Source organism: Schistocerca americana, chromosome 1, assembly GCF_021461395.2.
Source record: "Schistocerca americana isolate TAMUIC-IGC-003095 chromosome 1, iqSchAmer2.1, whole genome shotgun sequence".
NCBI classification, from domain to species: Eukaryota; Metazoa; Arthropoda; class Insecta; order Orthoptera; family Acrididae; genus Schistocerca; species Schistocerca americana.
Genome location: NC_060119.1, coordinates 1,229,315,724 through 1,229,341,116, shown reverse-complemented (window position 1 = coordinate 1,229,341,116; position 25,393 = coordinate 1,229,315,724). Strand labels below are relative to the sequence as shown.

At 40.5% G+C, this 25,393-nt stretch overlaps 1 protein-coding gene and 1 long non-coding RNA gene across 2 annotated transcripts in view; one reads left to right on the top strand and one right to left on the bottom strand.

Moving 5' to 3' along the window:
• The window catches only part of LOC124612726, a 127,317-nt gene that overhangs the window by 41,278 nt on the left and 60,646 nt on the right, over positions 1–25,393 (bottom strand). Inside the window, exon 5 of the mRNA XM_047141512.1 lies at positions 10,250–10,402. Coding sequence (XP_046997468.1) covers positions 10,250–10,402 — 153 coding nt within the window. The remainder of the gene's footprint in view (positions 1–10,249; positions 10,403–25,393) is intronic.
• Positions 6,986–24,400, top strand: LOC124613560. The gene is made up of 3 exons (XR_006979648.1): positions 6,986–7,109; positions 19,975–20,102; positions 24,234–24,400. It is a non-coding gene; the product is annotated as an uncharacterized LOC124613560 (long non-coding RNA).

Sequence of the window (25,393 nt, the reverse complement as noted above, 5' to 3'; positions counted from 1 at the left end):
ACATCCTTCTGAATCTGCTTAGTGTATTGATCTCTTGGTCTCCCTCTACGATTTTTACCCTCCACGCTGCCCTCCAACGCTAAATTTGTGATCACTTGATGCCTCAAAACATGTCCTACCAACCGATCCCTTCTTCTACTCAAGTTGTGCCACAAACTTCTCTTCTCCCCAATCCTATTCAATACCTCCTCATTAGTTACGTGATCTACCCAGCTTATCTTCAGCGTTCTTCTGTAGCACCACATTTCGAAAGCTTCTATTCTCTTCTTGTCCAAACTGGTTATCGTCCATGTTTCACTTCCATACATGGCTACACTCCATACAAATACTTTCAGAAACGACTTCCTGACACTTAAATCTATATTCGATGTTAACAAATTTCTCTTCTTCAGAAACGATTTCCTTGCCATTGCCAGTCTACATTTTATATCCTCTCTACTTCGACCATCATCAGTTATTTTACTCCCTAAATAGCAAAAATCCTTTACTATTTTAAGTGTCTCATTTCCTAATCTAATCCCCTCAGCATCACCCGATTTAATTTGACTACATTCCATTATCCTCGTTTTGCTTTTGTTGATGTTCATCTTATATCCTCCTTTCAAGACACTGTCCATTCCGTTCAACTGCTCTTCCAAGTCCTTTGCTGTCTCTGACAGAATTACAATGTCATCGGTGAACCTCAAAGTTTTTACTTCTTCTCCATGAATTTTAATACCTACTCCGAATTTTGCTTTTGTTTCCTTTACTGCTTGCTCAATATACAGATTGAATAACATCGGGGAGAGGCTACGACCCTGTCTCGCTCCTTTCCCAACCACTGCTTCCCTTTCATGCCCCTCGACTCTTATAACTGCCATCTGGTTTCTGTACAAATTGTAAATAGCCTTTCGCTCCCTGTATTTTACCCCTGCCACCTTCAGAATTTGAAAGAGAGTATTCCAGTTAACGTTGTCAAAAGCTTTCTCTAAGTCTACAAATGCTAGAAACGTAGGTTTGCCTTTTCTTAATCTTTCTTCTAAGATAAGTCGTAAGGTTAGTATCGCCTCACGTGTTCCAACATTTCTACGGAATCCAAACTGATCTTCCCCGAGGTCCACTTCTACCAGTTTTTCCATTCGTCTGTAAAGAATTCGCATTAGTATTTTGCAGCTGTGACTTATTAAACTGATAGTTCGGTAATTTTCACATCTGTCAACACCTGCTTTCTTTGGGATTGGAATTATTATATTCTTCTTGAAGTCTGTGGGTATTTCGCCTGTCTCATACATCTTGCTCACCAGATGGTAGAGTTTTGTCATGACTGGCTCTCCCAAGGCCATCAGTAGTTCTAATGGTATGTTGTCTACTCCCGGGGCCTTGTTTCGACTCAGGTCTTTCAGTGCTCTGTCAAATTCTTCACGCAGTATCTTATCTCCCATTTCATCTTCATCTACATCCTCTTCCATTTCCATAATATTGTCCTCAAGTACATCGCCCTTGTATAAACCCTCTATATACTCCTTCCACCTTTCTGCCTTCCCTTCTTTGCTTAGAACTAGGTTGCCATCTGAGCTCTTGATATTCATACAAGTGGTTCTCTTCTCTCCAAAGGTCTCTTTAATTTTCCTGTAGGCAGTATCTATCTTACCCCTAGTGAGACAAGCCTCTACATCCTTACATTTGTCCTCTAGCCATCCCTGCTTAGCCATTTTGCACAGATCGACAGATAAGTTACTGCTTGAAATATTTGTTTTCTGTCCATTTGGACTGTGAAGACTACTGTGTACTAAAAACTGTTACGTACAGTTTAAACTGTACCATGAAACATTATTTTTTATTATATTATTATTATTTCTTTAACTACTTATGTGGAGCATAGGGCTGCAACAAAGGATCACCATCTTGTTCTGTCCTGTGTTAGTATTTTCACTTCTTCTCAACCTATTCGTTGCTCTTGACCTTCTGCTTCAACTGATCATCTCCACGTCATTCTGAGGTGGCCTCATGTCCATCGTTCCTGCAGGATCCAATACAGTGCTTTTTTCACAACATTTTCAATTGGTCTTCTCAGTGTATGTCCTAACCATCGCCATTTCCTGTTTCTCATTTGCAGCTCAACTGGCTTCTGGTTAGTTCTTCCTCAGAGTGTTTCGTTAGAGGTGACATTCAGCCACCATATCCCTAGGATGTTCCTCAGACATCTGTCATTGAATGTCTGCAGTTTATGGATTAGCTGCTTTGTCACTTTCCATGTTTCACATCCATACAGAAGCACAGAATTTACATTACCTTCAAATATGCACAATTTGCTCCTTAATGTTATTTCCCTTGATCTCCAGACACAGTGGAGAGTTGTAAAAGTGTCTTGGCTTTGGTGGTGCAGCTGTTACTGTCGTCTGTTGTGCCACCATATGGTGTAATCATGCTTCCAAGGTTTCAAACTTATCCACCCTTTAGATTACCTGGCTCCTAATCTTAAGCTCTGTGGTGTTGTTATCATTTGCTTTTGTTTTTTGTGCATTAGTTTTCAAACTGACTTTCTAATGAAACATATGACACATTATGAAACATAATCATACTTTAATTTTTAAAACAGTATTTAGTTGTTAAAAAAATAAAAATCATCTAATAAATTGCTACACTGACAGTTTTACATGCGCTTTCATAATCACCACAAAAACAAACTGAATGTGCCAACAGTCTTTAATTTTAACTGTTGGTCATAATCACTAGGCTGCAAAAGGCAACACTACAACGAAATGAGAGGAGTGCCCTAAATTACACCATGGTGAGGTTTAATGAAACCAACTAGGGTGTATCTCAATGTCCAACTCAAATACTGATGACTTGCAACAATTACTTCTGATATGATATCAACCTTTATGGAGTTTATAAAACATCCACGAGCAACATAGGTGACTATAACTGAAGACTGTCTACAGGAAGGTTTTATCCAGCAGTGTATGTTAAATGACTGCTGATACACAAGAGTGCATACAAGATAAACCAGTCACTATATTACACATGAAAATCTCCTATCTGTCACACTCATCCAACCAATTATTACCTGATACTGAGAGTAAGTACTCATTTAAACCAAAGCTCATCCTTCTGTCACCAAATTTTTTTTTAAACTGAAAGAACATTAAAAGCATTACAAACTGGGAAATACTTGTGCTGGAGGAGGACGCCATCTGTTAGAGATTAAAGCCAATGTGCAAGTGTGTAAGCAAAATGCATAAATATTTTGTGAGATTTTGCAGTCATTTTTAATGCACTCAAAAACTGATGTTAATCTTGACCATTGTATTTATTAATTTTACACTGCCTTACGTGTTTCGGCCTTTGTCAAGTAAGGATACAAAATATCTGGCTTGTTGAACAAGATACTTTGTACCTATGTTAGACAGATTCAATTTTGTTTTTCCTAAGAATGTGTTGCAAATATTTTGAACCTTTGAGAATGGTGCGAAGCAGAAATGCATTAGGCAGTATAAAATTAGTAGATACGGTGGTCATGATTAATATAAGTTTTTGAGTGAAAACTTCATATCTGTTTCATGGCTGATGCTGGATGGAGACCGTCCATGGTCTTGTGGGCTTTATGTATCGCAGCTTAGTTACACACATCCAGCCACATGTTTTACTATTAATACGTCACTTTATGGCTCAATAGCATAGTAATGGCATGCAAAGGAGTGACACACTGCTCTATGGTCACCTGTCCCCATGTCTTGCTTGCCACTTCACGAGCTATTTCATTTCAATGAATTCTCACATGTGCAAGTACCCACCACAAATCCATAATCTTCACTTCGTGCTGAAAACAGTAAAGGTGTCATCGGTTTTTTTTTTTTTTTTTTTTTTTTTTTTTTTTTTTTTTGGACTGTTTTGTTTAACAAGTAAAGGTACTGTATGGAATGAATATGAACTGGAGTAGATGACGAATTTCATGTTTTAATTATGTTTCAGCTGCTCTAGTGTCACACAATATTTAGCATCAAGAGTTCTATTCTCATTTGGAAGATAATGAAGGGGAAATGAAGTACGTGACTTAAAATTTTTACACTAAATTTAAAAATGCCTGGGGTGTCTGCAATAACCAAGTAGGAGATTTATTTCAGTTCAGATGTAGAACCTAAATGCTTTCATATGATGAGCTCGAAATATGGTAGTGCAGGTACTGGGATGGAAACTGTACCTCTCTCCATTCTTAACTTACAGAATGACTGCACAACCTAACTTATTTCCCAAGAATTAAATCATCGTGGACTACAAAATCATTTAATAATATTTGAATCCTCTAATTAACAACAACAGTCACTTCAAACATACTTTTATGGGAGTAGGAGGCCTTAACAGCTGTAGTAAAAGAGGATAGTATGCTAGCAGGGAGAAAAAGAAAGAAAGAGATAAATGCCTTTTCTGTAAAAATATGAGCAGACTGTGACTCAGAATGCTCTGCAATTCATTTTTTAATTATTTTCCACAGAGCCCATTAAGAAGGATAACCTTCAAGGATGTGGAGTGAGTCAAATGACTGGTGCCTACTCCAGCTAAATGTAACCTAGAAAATTATTAGGAAAACAGCTTCTTTGAAAATATTGCTACTTCCTCAGCTACATGAATTAGTTGCTATTTACCTTCTACCTTCTATTGATTGCTTAATATTTACATAATTACAGTTGTAGTTTTCAAACAAAACAGTTAACTACATTTGTAACAACAAAAGTTTCCTTACAGTATACTGCTACCTGTCGTGCGTCTTTACGATGAAGACTGCTACAACGAACTTTATGTCCTTGAATTTAAGCATTCTGATCTTTTGTAGAATAAGTGGATAATGTGGTATTTTTTAATCTCCTTTTGAATTGGTGTGGATTTCTAGTTTATTTCTTTTTATTTTTATGTTCGATGGGAGCATATTCCACATATTTGCACCATAGTACCTACCTCCACTCTAAACTCCAGACAAGGAGGAAAAGTCTATACGGAAATTATTTTTATGTCTATTGTTGTATCAATCATAGTTTGGCTGAAACTGATTTTTATAGTCAACAACAAAAACCATTTAGAACTAAAGGTATTGGAAAGTGACTGTAAGAATTCAAGATCATGAAAAAGGCCCCTACAAGATGTATTGACTATCTACTTTACAAAATATTAAACAACAAAGAAGATGTGACTTACCAAACGAAAGTGCTGGCAGGTTGATAGACACACAAACAAACACAAACATACACACAAAATTCAAGCTTTCGCAACCAATGGTTGCTTCATCAGGAAAGAGGGAAGGAGAGACGAAAGGATGTGGGTTTTAAGGGAGAGGGTAAGGCGTCATTCCAATCCCGGGAGCGGAAAGACTTACCTTAGGGGGAAAGAAGGACAGGTATACACTCGCATACACATACATATCCATCCGCACATACACAGACACAAGCAGACATTTCTGCTTGTGTCTGTGTATGCGAGTGTATACCAGTCCTCCTTTCCCCCTAAGGTAAGTCTTTCCGCTCCCGGGATTGGAATGACTCCTTACGCTCTCCCTTAAAACACACATCCTTTCGTCTTTCCCTCTCCTTCCCTCTTTCCTGATGAAGCAACCGTTGGTTGCGAAAGCTTGAATTTTGTGTGTATGTTTGTGTGTCTATCAACCTGCCAGCGCTTTCGTTTGGTAAGTTACATCATCTTTGGTTTTAGATATATTTTTCCCACGTGGAATGTTTCCCTCTATTATATTTACAAAATATTAAAATATTCTTATTGCTTAGTTCCGTTGTAATTGATTTATTTAGGTAAATTGCCTCTGAAAATAATTTCATACAGCAACAGTGAATGAAAACATGTTAATGAGCCAACACTCTTGTCTTTAAGTCAACAAAATGGGAAACGACACATTTAAAACACGAGCTCTCGTTCTCTCTCTCTCTCTCTCTCTCTCTCTCTCTCTCTCTCTCTCTCTCTCTGAGATTAAAATTTAAACTGTTTGCTGTGAGCCAGTTGAAGTTTTGAACAGCTAACAGCTTGAGCTGTGTTTGTTAAGGTTGATGTGGACCCTTGTATGCTTGCGTCGGCAGCAAAAATTGCCATTTTTGAAATGTCCTTCAACACTAGGACTGCCGAGTGGTCAATTTGACCACTTTTTATATTTTAACATGTTATTTTTCGGTCAACTTCTAATCTATGCTGTTGTGAGTTAATGACTTTTCCTAAATGTTTATGTAGATCATATAAACAGTCCAATATTTATTTTATCTTCATTAGTTTTCTTTGAATGACCACTTACACTTAAATCCGCTGAGTGGTCACTTTGACCACATTACATGTATATTTGAAAACAGATTATTTAAAGATTGTTGTGCGTCACTCCCCGGATTAATTCTTAGCACTCGCCAACAATGTACTAAATATGTTGGTTACTGAAGTTTATTCGCATTGTTTGAATTTAAAAGCTCAACAATGCAATATGTCATTTATTGTTTGCTATTGGGTTTCGCATAAACAAGACTGATTACTTGAGTATTGTAGACATGGCTCAGATGTCACAGTGATACAAACCATGGCCACGGCCACTTTCAGATGAAGAAATTGTCACACTTTTGTATGAATCGGATGCTGAAAATGGTCCTGAAGTTGAGGACCTTGTGGAAGATTCTACAGATGAAGATTACCAACCTGTTGCTAATGTGGAGAGTGACAGCTCCGAGACTGAAGATGAAGGTAATTTACATTCACTTATATTATTATTATTATTATTATTATTATTATCATCATTGTTACTATATGAATAATGATCACTATTATAATAGAGCTGACACTTCTACTACTACTTCTGTTACTACTATTTTATTGTGTGGTATGTTATCTTTATAATGAGTTGTAGCTTTCTAATTGCCTCTTTCCTCACGCAGCTGCTGAACCAGGACCAAGCAGTAACATAAACAATGCTAGAGAAGGACCTACCCTGGGTAAAAATGGAACTGCACCTTCTGTAAGTGGACCAATACAGAATCGACGTAGAAGAGGAGAACGAAGTGAGGGTTCACTTCCAGAACCTGGCTCAAAACTCCTGGGCAAGGACGGGATCACGGAGTGGACTGTAGCAGACTTCGGTGTTACTACTCCAGGTAGGATAGGTCAACAGAATACATTGAAAGAAACACAGGGATCTACTCCACACGCAAAGCGGCACGTCTCAAATTATAATGTTTCGAGTGCCTGGCGCCTTTTAGTTGATCAATCAATGTTGAAACACATAAAAAAATGCAAGAAGCAGAGGCACAACGGCTTCTTGGAAATGATTCCTGGAGTTTGCATTTAGAAGAATTAGATGTATTTGTTGCTTTATTATATGTTTGTGGTGCACTAGGTGCCAGATGTATTGAAGTAGATGAGTTGTGGTCGAAAAAGTGGGGGGCCCAATTTTTCACTGACACAATGAGCAGAAACAGGTTTCGAGAAATTTTGAAATATCTGCGTTCTGATGAAAAAAATACATGGTCGGAACGTTTGAAAAGTGACAAATTTGCACTTATATCAACTACTTGGAACCATTTTATAGAAAAAATGTCAGTTGAATTACATACCTGGATCAAATGTCACTGTGGACGAACAACTTTTCCCCAGCAGAACCAGGTGTCCGTATTTGCAATATACGCCGAATAAGCCTGATAAATTCGGAATCAAATTCTGGCTTCTGGCGGATGTAGAAACAAAATATCTTTGTAGTGGGTTCCCTTATGTAGGAAAGAACAAACAGAGGGCACCTAATGAGAAACTTCCAGAACAAGTAGTAATGAAGTTGGTAGCTCCATATCGCAATAAGGGGCAAAATGTGACTACTGATTATTTTTCGCTACGGTCACACTTGGGGAGACACTGGAAAAAGAGAAAACTAGTCTTGTCGGCACTATCAACCGTGCAAGAAAAGAAATTCCGAACACTATAAAAAAATGAAAACTCCTCTTTATACGTATGTTCTGTTGTAAAGGGAAGGTGGTACTCTGACTGTTTACAAAGGGAAAAAGAACAAAAATGTTCTTCTGTATAGTACCAAGCACACAGATGTTGAAACACAAAATAATTCGAAACATCTTCCTGAAACAGTGAGCTTCTACAATAGCACAAAATTTGCTGTAGATGTCTTGGACCAGATGATGAGCAAATATTCTGTCTGCTCTGGTACTCTAACAGCTGTTATGATGAATCAGAGCCATCTCAACAATGGAACTAGTATTAATCTAATCTAATCTAATGAGATACTTAACAAATCACAGTTTGGATTTCAAAAAGACTGTTCTTCTGAAAGAGCAATATACAATTTCTGCCTACATAATGGAGTCTTTAAACAGTAAAATGTCACCAATAGGAATTTTCTGTGACTTATCCAAAGCATTTGATTGTGTGAACCAAGAATTATGTTACAGAAATTACAATTCTATGTTATAAATGGAACAGCATATGAATGGTTTAAGTCATGTCTACAGAACAGGAAGCAAAAAGGTTTAAGTCATTTAAGGGGAAGTTTCCCCATTTCATCTAACTGGGGTGAAATTACATTAGCTGCTGCACAGGGTTCGAACATGGGTCCCCTTCCGTTCTTGATATATGTGAATGACCGCCCTTCTTATCTGAAATAAGGAGCTAAACTGACACTGTCTGCTGATGACACAAGCATCATTATTAATCCAGTAAAAGAAACTCCAATAGAATATGATACAAATAACGTCTTTGGAGAAGTTATTAATTGGTTTTTTGCAAATGGGCTTGCTCTGAACTTTGAAAGAAAAAAACAGTACATCCAATTTTCTACTGCAAGGAGTACAGTTATTTTAATAAATATAACACAACAGAAGTCAGTAGCCAGGGCACGCATCTGTTTAAAAGGTTAGGAATTCTTACAGCAGCCTTACAGTATTTTCATTCAGTAATGAAATTTGTTCTCAACAACATGGTAGAGCATACTAAGTTTTTGGGTGTACATATAGATGAAGATCTTAAGTGGGAAATTCATATTTTGGATCTCTAAAGCGACTAGGTTCAGAAACTTTTACAATCAGAATGACTGCTAATTTTGAGGCCACAGAAATTAGCAAACTAACATACTTTGCATATGTTCACACTCTGATGCTATATGGAATAATATTTTGGGGTAACTCAACACTTTGGCAAAAAGTATTCATTGCTAAAAAAAAAAGTGGTTAGAGTAATGTGTGGGGCTCATAGTCACACATCTTGTACCCATCTGTTTAAAAGGTTAGGAATTCTTACAGCAGCCTTACAGTATTTTCATTCAGTAATGAAATTTGTTCTCAACAACATGGAACAGTTTAAATACAGCAGTGACACTCACGATTATAACACCAGAAAAAAGAAACACACTATCCTCTAATTAACGTATCTTTGGCACAGAAAGGGGCAACTTTTCGATAAATTACCATATGAAATAAAATGCCTGACAGACAGCAGTAATAGTTTAAAAAATAAACTGAAATCATTTCTCCTCGACAACTCCTTCTATACAATAGATGAATTCTGGAATGGGAATAAATAAATCAATAGGTATAATACAAGCATTTTGGGCCATTTAAGGGAATAGGGTACGTAATAAAAATTTTAAGCTTAAAAAAAATCCTAGATTCATGCGTGCATTTCTTATGCTCTAGACACGTTCCACATCATAATGGCTACCCGAGATTGATCAATGGAACACGTAACTAAATAACTAACTAATCAACCAGTTTCAATTTTATCTCATCATCATCATCCATTTTTTTAAATTGTGTCAGCATTTGTGTAGGATTACAAACATGGCATCTAGTAATACCCTACACAAAGCTGGTAACTTGCTATCAACATCAAAACCAGGTCCAACAAAATATGGCTGAATTTTAATTTTTTGCACCATAGTTTTGGTGATGTGTGGGGCTTTTTTTTAAATGTCTTGATTGTAACCAAACACATCATTTGAAAAATGACTGACTATCATTGAAACTGGTTGTGTAAATGATTTATCTTATCATGTTCCGTTTGTTCAGTATGAGTTTCTTTAGAGGAGCTTCGGATGCTTACTGAACATATTGAAAAGAACACAGGACACAGAGCACTCCTAACAAAGACAAATTCAATGCGGAAGTGAGCTATTGCTCAACTATTCCATTGCTCAAACATAAAGACTTTCACTAACAAGATGTCAAAATATTACAATGATAAAACTAATGTAGATACAACGAGTGATAGATACTGGTTTATACGTGAGCTGACTAACCCTAGATTTGCAAGTTGATCCTGGAAAAGATTCTGGCTTAAATTTTTGCAACCATGATATAACTGTTTCTCCATGTATCAAAAGTTGATTCCCGTACTTTTCTTCATGCTGTTTTGCCAGTCTTGTCAGCTCTCCCTCCAAGCGAATTAATTCCTGTGGATTTGAGAAAAGAATAAGAATGACTACTTAGAATTTGTACATGTAGGTGCAATATCTTTAAGTGAAGAATCACTACTTTCTCAAATAGCTAGACTTCCATGGTCTCTGGAAAGAATAAGAGAAGTTTTGGTTGTAATTAGTCTAATGACAAATTTGACAAGTGATCATTAAAAACGATAACAACAACAATCTGCTGGGAACAAATGTTGCTGTGCCTTTATAGCAACAACATGAAACAACACAGAAAGCCTTTAAAACACAAATGTTTCAACATTTATAATTTACTTTGATGTGGGTTTTGAAAATATATGTTGCAAAAAGTTGCTACTCATGGTTTGTTTGTGTTTTGCTCTTTGTAACTACTATACAATTCCAAGTAGTAAAGCTTCTTCAAAGACATCAAACCAGATTCTGTAACTGAGTCTTTTCTAACTGGATTGTCACCCACCCGTCACCAAAATAATGTATTTAGTTATCCCATCATATGACCATAATTCCCTTTACCAATAGTTCTCCCATAATTCATACCAACATTTGCTGACAAAAAACTGAAAGTAATTTTACGTCACAGATCTCGCCACTTATAGTTTAGTGTTTGTGTATTACTTGGCAAAGCGAGTTAGAGACCAGACAGTAGCATGAACGAACTTGGGGGCATAATTAGGTAGAAAAGAATGAAGGAAGAAAAGAAGGTTAGGGTTTAGTGTCCCATCGACATTGAAGTAGTTACATATGGATCACAAGCTCCGACTCTTTCAAGGATGGTGAAGGAAACTGCCCGTGCACTTCCAAAGGAAGCACCCTGGCATTTGCCTGAAACGATTTTCGAAAATCATGGAAAATCTAAAATTAGGATGGATGAATTTGAACGATTGTCTCCCAAATGTGTTTATGCCAACCATGGTGCCTCCTTGCTCGGTCCAGCTAGGTACATCGAAGCCCCAGTTAAAGGAGTGTGGATTTTCACCTGACAAAGGAAGCTTGCTTTTAACGAAATTATTGGCTGGTAATGAGAAGGAGAGGGCAGTGACAGTGCAGACAGAAAAGGTTACTCAATGTGAAAGCTAAATACACTGAAACACTAAAGAAACTGGTATAGTCATTCATATCCAAATACAGAGATATATAAACAGGCAGAATATGGTGCTGTGGTCAGCAATGCCTATATAAGACGACAAGTGTCTGGCGAATTGTTAGATCGATTACTGCTGCTACAACGGCAGGTTATCAAGATTTAAGTGTGTTAGAACATGATGTTATAGTTGGCGCATGAGTGATGGGGGACAGCATCTCTGAGGTAGTGACGAAGTGGGGATTTTCCGCTATGACCATTTTATGAGTGTACTGTGAATATTAGGAATCTGGTAAAACATCAAATCTCCGACATCAATGGGGCTGGAAAATGATCCTGCAAGAATGGGACCAATGATGGACGACGAGAATCGTTCAGTGTGACAGAAGTGCAACCTTTCTGCAAATTGCTGCATATTTCAATGATAGGCCATCAACCAGTGTTAGGGTGCGAACTATTCAACAAAAAATCATTGATATGGGCTTTTGGAGCCCAGAGGCCCTCTCATGTACCATTGATGACTGCACAACACAAAGCTTTACACCTCGCCTAGGCCTGTCAACACAGACATTGGACTGTTGACGACTGGAAATGTGTTGCCTAGTCAGACGAGTCTCATTTCAAACTGTATCGAAAGGATGAATGTGTACAGGTATGAAAACAACCTCATGAATCCACAGACACTGCAGGTCAGCAGGGGACTATTATGCTGGTGGAGGCTATGTAATGGTGTGGGGCATGTGCAGTTGGACTGATATGGGACCCCTGACACATCTAGATATGACTCTGATATATGACATGTATGTAAGCATCCTGTCTTATCACCTGCATCCATTCACGTTCATTGTGCATTCCAATGGACTTGGGCAATACCAGCATGACAATGTGACACCACACACATCCAGAACTGCTACAGAATGGCTCCAGCAACACTCTTCTGAGTTTAAACACTTCTGTTGGCCATCAACCTCCCCAGACATAAACATTATTGAACAAATCTGGGATGTCTTGCAACATGCTGTTCAGACGAGATCTCCACCCCCTCGTACTCTTACGGATTTATGGATAGTCCTGCAAGATTTATGGTGCCAGTTCCCTCCAGCACTACTTCAGACATTAGTCAAATCCATGTCACGTCATGTTGCGCCACTCCTGCATGCTCGTGTGAACCCTACATGATATTAGGCAGGTGTACCAGTTTCTTTGGCTCTTCAGAGTATTACAAATGAGCAAGTTGATGGTGTGTCAATTACGGCATGAAGATATAATATTGAAATGATTGTAACTGAAGTATTTACTCCAAAGATAGTTGGTTCATTGGGGGTTTAAGGGAATAAAACACAAGGTCATCAGTTCCTCGATCCAGGGTTAGTTCATCCGGAATTAGTGATATCCACACAGTACAGGGTCTGAAGATTAACGTATCTAAGACCAGTAAGACTGAGGCATTGAAGGTAATACTGATGCTAGAGCTGAGAAAGAATTTACAGGGAAGTATTAGAAAGGGCTGTTATGTAAGTCAGAACAGATGAGGGGTCTTTCAGGGCTCATTCAATGGTAAGAAAAACCCCATGCAGCATTCAATCCTTGACAAAGGGCAAAGACAGTTACACAGCAAACAATGTCTACAAGTTGGCAGATTCAGTACACTAAAAGTGAGAAGGCTAAAATGTAATGGACATCACTCAGACCGTCAATAATAAAAACAAGAAGAGGGAAATCAGCAGAGTATCAGGTGGGTGTTCCCGTGGCTCCGCAAGTGACAGGAGTCGTCCCACCCACAGCCACCACACCCCTGTTCCAGCGCAGTCAAGACTTAAAGTGCAGTCACTATTTAACAGAAAGCTACTTCCTTAATAGAAAATAGGGTGTGGCGGAAAAGGAAACAAATTGCATCGAAAAGCAATTAAAACAGAGTAAGAGAGGGATGAAAGAGCGAGGTGGTCATGGACATAGGGTTGAGAGCCACCAGAACCAGAAAGCAGCAGGAGACGTCCCATCCCCAACCAATCTGCCCATACTTCGAGTGTTCTTTAAACCCCTATATCTGAAAATAAAAACCACTCTCATGGAGAAAATTGAGAATTAACTCAACTGTCTGTGAATCATAAATCAGTATTGGAGGCAAAGAATTCAGAAGGCCATGTTTAGCATGAGGGCCAAAAGAAAGGGGATTCTACCAGGATATGAGTTACTGTCTATAAGGCTCCATAATTACAATATGGCTGGGTCTCACTACATAAAATAAAATAATGGGTAGCCTGATGCGATCAATGCAGATGTGATATATAACGGTGGATTCCTTCTAGGAGGTACGCAAGGAAGAGCGCCATCCAACAGTAGTCTTGATAGTGCAGAGTTTATTAGAGGGGGCAGGGGCCAACCAGACATCATTCCATCTCCAAGTGAGCGAAGGTCTTATTTGCACCCACACATCCACACCGGGGACCAGCAATGCGAATGGAGGGAGAGTAATCACTCTTCTGGCCAAACAGTCGGCCAGTTCATTCCCTAGGTTACCCTCATGATTTGGGCCAGAGAAGGACAACTGAGCAATCAGTATGATTAAGTGCAAGAAGAAGGTTATCAGTAGTAGAGACGACAGGATGATAAGAGTAACACCGGTCAATAACCGGAAGCATTGAGTCATTAAGTATTAAAATGGGATCAAGAGAGGCCCATTTAATAAAGTGTAGAGCTTTGTTAGCAGCTATCAGCTCTTCTGGCAATGAATGGTATTCCCAATCAGCAGAGATTGTAAAAGCATATCCAAGTTTTAGAGTCATCAGTGTAAAAGACGGTAGCACCTTGAAACTCCTGAAGAACTGAATGTAACAAAGCTTGGTCATGGAGCAAAACAAATCGGTCCCAATTTGTGGCTTGGGCAGCAACCATGGGGGGCTAAACAAGAAAATGCAGGCAGTATATCCAGGGAGGAGAAAGCAGAGAGCATGGCAGAGGGCTATGAGGTGCATTTCAGCTGGTAATCACACAGAGAGTGTGCTTCATACCTCTTGTATCCAAAAAGAATGGGATACATTGGATGGTCAGGGAACTGTCAACAAGTGATTGCATAGGAGACCTAGAGTTAGTATTGTCAGAGCTGAAGAGATACTGTCTATGGGAAGGCGTTAGTGGCCAGACGAACTACACAATTATGGGCTGGGTCTAGCAATTTCAAAGCTGAAGGCACTCCCAGTCATACATCTGACAACCATAGTCCAGTCAGGGTGAGACCAGGGGCTTGTAAAGATTGATACTAGTAGCATGATCCACACTCCAAGAGGTGTGGGCAAGGATCCAGAGTTTCTGAATGCAACTAGCACTTAGTTGACAAATATGAGGCAGCCAAATTAGCTTTTTATCAAAATGAAGGCCCAGAAATGGGACTGTGGAACAACTTTCACGAGCTGGGTACCTGGGTAGAGTTCTGAATGAAGGACTGTGGTACATTTTTGCAGGAGAAAACTGGAAACCATGGGAAAGAGTCCACGCAGAGGCTACTGAATGGGAGCTGTTCCAAATGCAAAAGTCATTGGCAAGTGGCCTGACGGAAGTAAATAGTCCACTGACAGTGATGAGGAAGAGTATGACACTCAGGACAGAGCCCTGTGGGGTGCCGCTCCCTTTGACCCAAGAACAGCTGCGTCAAGTACCAACTAGAATCCAGAACAACTGATGGGATAAAAGCTGACGAATAAAAATCTTTAGGGGGCCTAGAAACCCCAGTCATGTAGGGTAAGTAAAATATGATGGTGCCAAGTGATACCAAATGCCTTATGTAGGTCAAAAAAGATTGGAATGGGATGTTGCCATTTCCAACCGGCCTAGATGGTAGGTTATGGATCATCCCTCAAAGACATAACACTCATAGGGGGACAAAAGGCTCTGAGACTGAGAACTCAGCATAATCTGCAGGCAATCATCATTTCAAGTAGCTTGCAGAGCTCATTGGTAAGGTTCATCAGTTGGAAGCTGTTGGGAAACAATAGGTTTTTGCCTGGTTTAAGGACTGGGACTACTATATACTGTCTCGTCATTTCAAAGGGAAGACACCCTCAAGTCAAACAGAATGGAAGGACCTGAGTATCACTCATTCAGGTGTTGATCATCTGATCATGAATTGAATCAAGTTTTGGGGCTGTACCATCAGACAGGGCAAGAGACTGAAGGAGTTCCCAGTAAGGGAAAGGTTTACTGTATGATTCAGCTTCGTGGGGCTGAAACATAGGGGGACATCTTCAAGTTGACATTTCTGCAGTAGCAAGGCAGCCAGATAAGAAGAGGATGCTGCTGCTGTCACAAAGTGGATTTGGAGGTGTTCAGCAAGAGCCGATGCATTGGTACAAGACCATCCTGAAGGGCATGACCAGGAACAGTTATTGATCACTGGTAGCCCAGAAGACTGTGGAGCTTGGCCCACACCTGGGATGACGAGGCATACATTCCCAGGGAGGAAAAGTAGTGCTCCCAGCATTCCTTCTTACTGTGTTCAATAAGACAGCGAACCTTACCATGAAGCTGCTTAAAAATGACCCAGGTAAGCAACTGATCTGCCTGAAGGTATGTAAACACTGGAAATGGTAATCACTGATGTTGTTTGCACTTGCTCCACTATTGCTTCCAAAGTGGTATGGAGGTGAATGCATCCTGCAATGATACCTAACAGTTAGTGCTGAGTTGTTGCTCTTCTAAACAGCGATCCATACAAGCAAACCAGTTGCGTCTTTACCTGTGGTTACTCATACTTATTCGGGCTATGCATGGCTCTGCTTAAAAAGAATAGCTCAAAGTAGTCACAGGGTTGAGCCACGCACATCTGCTTTCATGCCCCACAGCTAATTCACTGCAAATAACAATCTGTAGTTGTGATCTTGCAGCCGAATAGTCTACGCAATGGCTAGAATTGTGAATTAATAAAGTATCCAGAAACATAAAACAAAAGATAAACGAATAATTTTATTAAAAGGATTCTATTCTAATGTCCGTAACTGATGTAGGTGACAGAGGATTATGCGGAATAACATTTATCCATGAAAGGACATCACAACTAAACGGAAAGTGGTCCTACGATAATACCGACAGAAAGCCTCTTCTTACAATGAGAGCCTTAACCTCTTCTTACAATGAGAGCCTTATGAGAATGGTAGCACAATCCCATAACTAAATTGTTACCAAAGATACTTGATCACAAAACATGAAACATTCACTAGCTCAAAACAGTTCAGAGTTCAACATGATGATTCATAAATTAACACACACAATATGAAGAACAGTAAACCATACTCTGTCCTCAGTTCCATAACGGAAGTGGAAATAGGTTAGAGTCCTGTTCTGGAGCACATTCAGATCCTTTGAAATATTAAGTCTCTTCAAAAGTTAAAGTATGGTACCACCGGTTCACTGTCCAGAATCAAACTTCTCCACGATCGAATGCTACTCATTACCACAAGCAGGGCTGCCTACTTCCAGAATTAATGTAAAACTGTCCAGATTCCCTCCCTTGAGCTCTTCACTCGAGAAGTCTCTGTGTCTCCACTTGAATCCTGCAGTGTTCTGCTACTACCTGCTTTTCCATTAGCTGAAGGCCATTCCTAGCAAATATGCATCACCCTTAAGATCTCCAGACATGAACTGATTCAACATGCTTACTTTCCCCATACTAAACTAAATATTACAATAATACTTCAACAAAAGAAATATTGTAAATATCTGGCCACATTCAGACCATGTACAGTAGTTACAAATAAAGGTTTGTTCGTAAATAAATATGCTAGTATTTTTGCACAAGTGCACTCACGATAAATGACAATAGATTGTCCTTGTATATTGTTTAAACAATTATTTAGGCCTGCTTGAAAGAAGCATCTTTTGGTTCTCTGCTCAGCAGTGGTATCTGCTAACACATGCTACTGACCACTTTTAAATTAGCACATTTTTTAAAGCACTTTCAGTCAACATTTAAATAAGGTTATTGGCAAAATAGTAAACTGTTCGTTAAATAAACTCACAAATATGACAAAATATAACAAAATAAAAGGCATTCAAGCTGTATTCATTTGCTGTGTAACTTTGGCGGGTACAATTTTCTGACAAAGAACAGACATATTTCTTCAAGAAACAATTTGGATACGAACACTTGGCTTTCAGAAATGACGGCTACAGTGCAACGCTATCATTTGAGATATAGTTTGTCGAAATCACATAAAGCAATTAAAAGTTGTTAATTCAGAGGCGCATTGTAAAAATGTTTATTCACAGTAAAATATTAACTTCTGCAGTTCTAAAGGCACTGAAATTATTTTTGTATCACTGGTTGCACCTCATCTTCCAGGGATTGCTGATGTATTCAGCTTTGCATTAGTATTTGATTGTAAATTATACACTCTCAGAGAGCTATGAGAAACCATCTTACAGTTCATCTCATAGCCCGCCATCACTGGGAGCATAGCCGACTCTCCTAAGCGATCAATGTCATCCAAATTCCACATACCAGGATTTTCCCCTTTTCCGGTGAAGCCTTTGTGCCTGCACCTGGGCTCACCAGCAATTCACCTCTTACCAATCCTGGGTGGCCAAGTAGCTCACCTAAATATGCATGGCCGAGTAGCTTACTTAAATATGCATAACATTACAGTTCATTGACCACATCTAAGCAAACCAATGTACAAATCTCTCCTCATGCCCCTCTCAGTGCCAGCATAGTTCCAACGCATGCATGATAACCAAGGAGCATTGGAGAATAGCCGTAAGTGAAATGCCTTTCTTGCAGAGCAATGCAAACTGCAGAAGAGAATGAAATAAGGTGGTGGAGTTCCAGCAGGTGATGGTAATATCCATTTAAGCATCATGAAGAGGATAGGTTGCTACTCACCACACAGCGGAGCTGATTGAGTCGCAGACAGGCACGACAAAAAGACTGCTTTGGCCAAAAGGCCTTCTGAGCTAAACAACACACACACACACACACACACACACACACACATACACTAGCTGCCGAGGCCAGACTGCAAGCAACAGTGCATGATGAGAGAACTATGAAATAAACTCGCAAGTATGATAAAATATAACAAAATAAAAGGTATTCATGCTGTCTCGATGTTGAGGGTGAGGAGGAGGCTGGGGCAGGTAGGGGAGGGGAGGAAGGGCAGGGTATGGGTGGGGGAAGATAAAGTGCTTCGTGGGAGCACACATGGACGAGGTGGAGAGAGGGCAGGGCAGCTAGGTGCAGTTGGGAAGTTAGACGGAGGGGGAGGGAGAGGGGAGTGGGTGGGGGGAGGGGGAGACATAGCAGAAAAGGAGAGAAGCAAGTAGAATCTTGTGGATTAGAAGGCTGTGTAGTGCTGGAGTAGGAACAGGGAAGGGGATAGCTGGGAAGGACACTGATTAATGGAGGTTCTGGCCAGGATAGTTATGGGAATGCAGGATATATTGCTGGAAGAGTTCCCAACTGCACAATTCAGAAATTGGTAGGAAGGATCCAAATAGCACAAGCACAGCAACTGGGTGGTCCAGCTGTTTCTGGCCACTGTTTGTCAGTGGCCATTCATGTGAACAGATAGCTTGTTGGCTGTCATGTCCATGTAGAACGAGCACAGTGGCTGCAGCTTAGCTTGTATATCACAAGTGGTTTTACAGGTAGCCCTGTCTTTGATGAGATAAGTGATTCTTGTGACTGGACTGGAGTAGGTGGTGGTGAGATGGACAGACAAGCTGTCTGTCCGCATGAATGGCCAACGACAAACTGTGCCCAAGAAACAGCTTGACCACCCAGTTACTGAGCATGTTGCCCAACACAACATTCTTCATTTTAATGACTGCTTCACAGCATGTGCCATCTGGATCCTTCCTACCAAGACCAGCATTTCTAAATTGCACAAGCGGGAATGCTTCTTGCAATATATCCTGCATTCCTCCTGGCTTCAACCTTCATTAGACATTGTCCTTCACCCCCCTATCCCCTTCCCTGTTCCCACTCCAGTACTATACAGCCTTCCTATTCCACAAGTGCATCCACAGCCTTTTTACTTCTCTCCTTTTCCACAATACCCCCCCCCCCCCCCCCATTTTTCGTCTAACCACCCAACTGCACCTAGCTGTCCCACCAATCTATCTCGTACCTGAATGCCCCCACAAACAGCACTTTAACCTCCTCCTCCCCACCCTTGCCTTCTCCTTACCCCACCACCCAGACTGCTTCTGGCATCGTGCACAGTTGCTTGCAGTCTGGTATTGGCAGCCAGAGACAGTGGACATGTGTGTGTGAGTTGTATTTGCGTGAGTGTGTGTGTGTGTGTGTGTGTGTGTGTGTGTGTGTGTGTGCGTTGTCCCTTTCAGAAGGGCTGAAAGCTATTATTGTGACAGTCTGCAACTGAGTATCTCTGCTATATGGTTAGTAGTAGTCTATCCTTCTCATTATATTGCCATTATTCCATACTGCAATTTCCAATGTTTAATATCCATTACACTTAATGATGATGTTATGTGTGTCCAGGTCAGATGTGAAGGGACCAGGATGACTGGTCAAGTCCTGGATCACTGCTTGTCATCGATGGTGGTGAAACAGTATCAGTGAGCATTGGTTCAGACTACAATGGTGTGGAGGGATTTGGTGCCTCCAAGGTAAGTAGAGTAGCCTTGTCCCAATTTTTTTTTTCTTCTTCTTCGTCTTCTTCTCCTCCCTCCTCCTCCTCCTTTTGTGGCCATTATTCTTGCATTGATCTATATGTAGCAAGCGTGGGGATGGATGAAGAGCACACAACTCTGGGACTCACAGGTCATGGTTCCTTCAGCCAATAGCTGCCATCGGTCTATGATCTGTGGCTTTCCTGTGAGAGAGGCATCGAGACAGAGCACTGTCTCAGGTAGATGACGGAGGAGAAACCTGCTCCTCTGGCCGAGTGTGGGAAATGGTTCCCAAAGGAGGTGTCGCAGGAAACACAGGAGGGGGGGGCAGTGGGAGAACCGGTTTCTAAAAAATTGAGGTATCGGGAGTGATGGCTGTGGCTTTTTGCATAACCGGATATCACATCAACAGGATGTAGCCGTTCATATTTTTTAGTTGCTTCAGTATACAGCAGACAATTAACAGATTTATGTTCCTGGATTTTTTTTTTTTTCCTATCTTTAAGACTGGGCAATCGGTGAACTTGGGAAAATGAAGGTCAATCTCAGAAGTTGACCGCAAATTACTTCAACCAAAGGTGGTGAATGAAAGAATATTCCTGGAGACCTTTTTGGATGTGTTGAAGAAAATGTACACTTAATTGCTCAAGATTAGCCTGTAGCTAACAAACAGTTAATTTTCTGAACTCGAAAGCATCATTCCACAGTCAATTGTAATAACTGTCAATGGAACTGAATGAAGAGTATGGAGGCTCTATATATTACTGCAGAGAATGTTGGTCAAGTCATGGGGGCACCTGGAATGATTTTTTGATTTAAAATGTACTGTTGTTGGATTACTGTGGCCTCGAAGGAATCACAAGAATGTCTTTCTGAATAATTTTTGGACACTGCCAATCTTCCATCTGTTTTCAAGACTGTTTGCCATTTCAGTTGAAAGCCCCCTAGGTAAGAGTGAATAGAACTGACTGATCTGCAATGTAATTCCTGTTTAAAAGGCAAATTCATTTACATTAAAACAGTCCAAGCGATGTATGTTTCATTGCTTGGGAAGACCACACATTTCCATAATGAGGTTGCAAACATGTCAAAATATTTCTGCCAACATGTGTGTGAAATGCTTTTTTCAATTTTGAAACTAAATAAATCCTGATTAAATGGCAACCTGAGTGCAAAATATCTGTGAAATTATCTGTCTCTGTCCTTATGCTGACAGTTTGCACCAAATAAAAATTATATTTTGTCTTCAGTGCACCAAAAGTAAATAAATAACACTGAAAATTTGTTTTGTTTGTGATTTATGATGTTCTGAACCATGAAATCAAGCCATACGCAATGTGAAATGTGACTGTATTGCCATCAAAATCCTCCTCAGGTTCAGACAATGTGGTGGGGCGGTGGGGAAGTGTACAGCCAGGCAACAGAGCTATGGCAAGTGACCAACAGCACTGCTTGCATGCTGAATTCTTGACCATCTCTGCTTTTAGAATGGTCTCAGTCTGTGGACCAGTTGATAACACAGGGTGTAAAGCCTAAAGTTAGTATGATGAGGGACTTAGGTTAGATGCTACTATTAAATGAATTTTGTTTTTCCATCTCTCTATTTTATTTTTGTTCTACTTTCACCTTTGATAAGAGCTGATACACAGTCATTCCATTTTGTTAAAAAATATATGAAAAAAGATAAATGACACCTAATTTCACATTTAACATGCTGTAGGTGCACACACTCACTATGTTAAGATACATAATTTTTAGAGTGATAGTCATCATACAAGCATTGATAACAAACCATTCTTACACATACATTGTACGAAGGACACCTTGCCCCAGCGGTGTTTCATTTTAAATAAATTTAATGGGTAACTTGGGTCATTAACATTCCTCATTATTGGTATTTCATACATTAATTTTGCAGCCATAAACCAGCATCTAACTTAAATTCAGATGTATTTTCCTTTATTTTCGGTCATATATACCAATACATTTTAACACAACAAAAAAGTTAGCTTTTTACTACCATCAAACTAAGACCTACTTTGTGCCAACCAAACAATATATACAGTCAGCTGTTTCTAAATGCACCATTTTAATGGATTGCAGATAAGTTGATCTCATTCAGTAAGAAGGCCCACCAGATTGAATGGCTCTATTGTGAGATAGCGGGTACTTTAAACAACATCGCCATTAATTATTTCTCCAGTCCCCATCTACTACTTGCGCCCTCCACATCTTGGAAAAAGTATCCTGTCTATGATATTTGTTTGTGCCAGAATATATGACTTATCTCATATGAACTAAATGGCATAGTTTCTACATCTGCATCTACATCTACATGTACATCGATACTCTGCAAACCACATTTAAGTGCCTGGCAGAGGGTTCATCGAACCACCGTCATAATTCTCTATTATTCCAATCTCGTGTAGCGTGCGGAAAGAGTGAACACCTATATCTTTCCGTACGAGCTCTGATTTCCCTTATTTTATCGTGGTGATCGTTCCTCCCTACGTATGTCGGTGTCAACAAAATATTTTCGCATTCGGAGGAGAAAGTTGGTGATTGGAATTTTGTGAGAAAATTCCGCTGCAACGAAAAATGCCTTTATTTTAATGATGTCCACCCCAAATCCTGTATCATTTCAGTGACACTCCCTCCCATATTTCGAGATAATACAAACCGTGCTGCCTTTCTTTGAACTTTTTCAATGTACTCCGTCAGTCCTATCTGGTAAGATGACCATCTACTTTAAATTTTTATAAATAATATGAGGTATAAGAATCAAAGTGACCAGGAGTTTACTTACAGAAAACATGCATTTGTATCTATTATTCTGTAAATACCGTATATCCTAGAAAAGTGATGGAGTCCACAGGGCACTGACAAATGGAAGTGCTGATCTACGTATAATTACTGCACTATGATGAGCAGAGACTGCAGAAGAATGTAATATTTCAGTAGGATGTCATGAAATCCTGACACAGTATCTTGGAATGCATCATGGTGCCGCCATGTTCATCCCACGGCTCATGAATCAAGACTAGAAAGACCTTCACCTTGCAATCTGTGAATGGCTTTTGGATCACGCAAACGAGAATGAGATGTTCCTTAAGAGAAACATAACTGATGATGAGACGTGGGTCTACAGTTATTATGTTGAGACCCAGGTTCGATCTTCACAATAGATTAGGAAAAGTTCCCCAAGGAGGGGGGGGGGGGGGATATCTCATCAGAACAGGTCAAGGATCAAAGCCACGCTAATAGTTTTCTTTGACTTTAAAGGATTAATTAATCATGAATTTGTACCACAGGGACTAACTGTTAATCAATATGGCGAGGCAATTCAAGGCTCTTGCATCACAATACGTACCCGCACATCCATCCCCGACGGTGTATGACTTTTGCACAAAAAAACAAAAGCAATGTGCTGCCTCATCCTCTGTACACCCCAGATTTGGCCCCTGCAGAGGTATTTTTTTATTTCCAAATTTAAAAACCCTATTGAAAGGATGAAGATAATTTTTTGAACAGAACTCATAAACAAGACAAAATTTTGCCAGCTTTTGGGCAGACACACACACACACACACACACACACACACACACACACACACACACACACAAAACCTGTACGGCTACATTGTGTTGGCTAAATTCCCAAATGAGAAATGTGTTAGTGAATTAACTGAAATTTCCTTAAAAATGAATGGTGCTTTGGAGGTAGTCAAAAGGAGGTTCAAAAGCATATGTTGTTTGTAGTGCTGAAATTAAGAGCTTTACTGAGGATGACTGGTTAGGGTGAAATATGGGTGGTTACATTAAATTGCCTTGAAGTGAGGTGCAATAATAGTTTTGCAATACCTTTAACAGGCTAGTAACTGATGCATTTCATATATTGTACAGCCTAAGGCTATGGTTATGTTGGTACATGAGATATTAGCTGCAGTTTCGCACTAGAAACATGACTTTCATTGACTACTGTAGTGATGTAGAATTTGGGCTGTAACACCATGGATTTTTCCACAACCGCAATATATGTTTAAGTACAATAAAAAATACTCATCTCTGAAATGTGCTTGTTAATTGTTTTTACTGAACTAACAATTTCTTTGTTGTATGTGGACTGCAGAGATCAGGTACGAGCTAACAGTTGTTCATATCGCACAGAAAGTTCATGGCACCAGATAAAGTCTTTAACTGGTCAACTCCCATCTACTGCAAGGAGAAGCCCAAGACTATGCAATATCTTCTGCAATAACTACTAATAATAATGAAAAAAAATGAATCCGTAAAATTTCAATGTTGATTTAATGCTGTAATTAGTTACCTTCAGGTCACCATACAGAAAACTATGTTTGTTGTAACTGGATTAAAGCTTTTAATACATTAGAATGTTTTGTACTCTGTGAAGTAAATAAGTCAACCTGAAGTTTTTGTGCATGTGTGAATATGTGAAAATAGATAGCACTGAAAAACTTTTATTTTCATTTTTGCCATCAGGATTATTAAATATGATGACTGCTGAATTCAAAACTAAAAAGGATTAATATAATATGTTTGTTCACACGGCTATCTTCAGTAGCAGCTTTTAAAATCAGTTACTATTGGTTTTTCCATCTTAAACTTACCGCAATTTAATTAAAGAGGGAGGGAGGGGCGAGGGGCAGCGAGGGGGGATGGCGAGGGGGCAGCGAGGAAGGGGGCAGCGAAGGAGGGGCGAGGGGCAGCGAGGGAGGGGCGAGGGGCAGCGAGAGAGGGGCGAGGGGCAGCGAGGGAGTGGCGAGGGGCAGCGAGGGAGAGCCGAGGGGCAGCGAGTGGGGGGGGGGGCGAGGGGCAGCGAGTGGGGGGTGCGAGGGGCAGCGAGTGGGGGGGAAGGGGCAGTGGGGGGGGGGAGGAAGGGGCAGTGAGGGGGGGGGGCGAGGGGGCAGCGAGTGGGGGGAAGGGGCAGCGAAGGGGGTGAGGGGCAGCGAGGGGGTGAGGGGCAGCGAGGGGGATGAGGGGCAGCGAGGGGGGTGAGGGGCAGCGAGGGGGGTGAGGGGCAGGGAGGGGGGCGTGGGGCAGCGAGGGGGGCGTGGGGCAGCGAGGGGGGCGTGGGGCAGCGAGGGGGGCGTGGGGCAGCGAGGGGGGCGTGGGGCAGCGAGGGGGGCGAGGGGCAGCGAGGGGGCGAGGGGCAGCGAGGGGGGCGAGGGGCAGCGAGGGGGGCGAGGGGCATCGAGGTGGGCGAGGGGCATCGAGGTGGGCGAGGGGCATCGAGGTGGGCGAGGGGCATCGAGGTGGGCGAGGGGCATC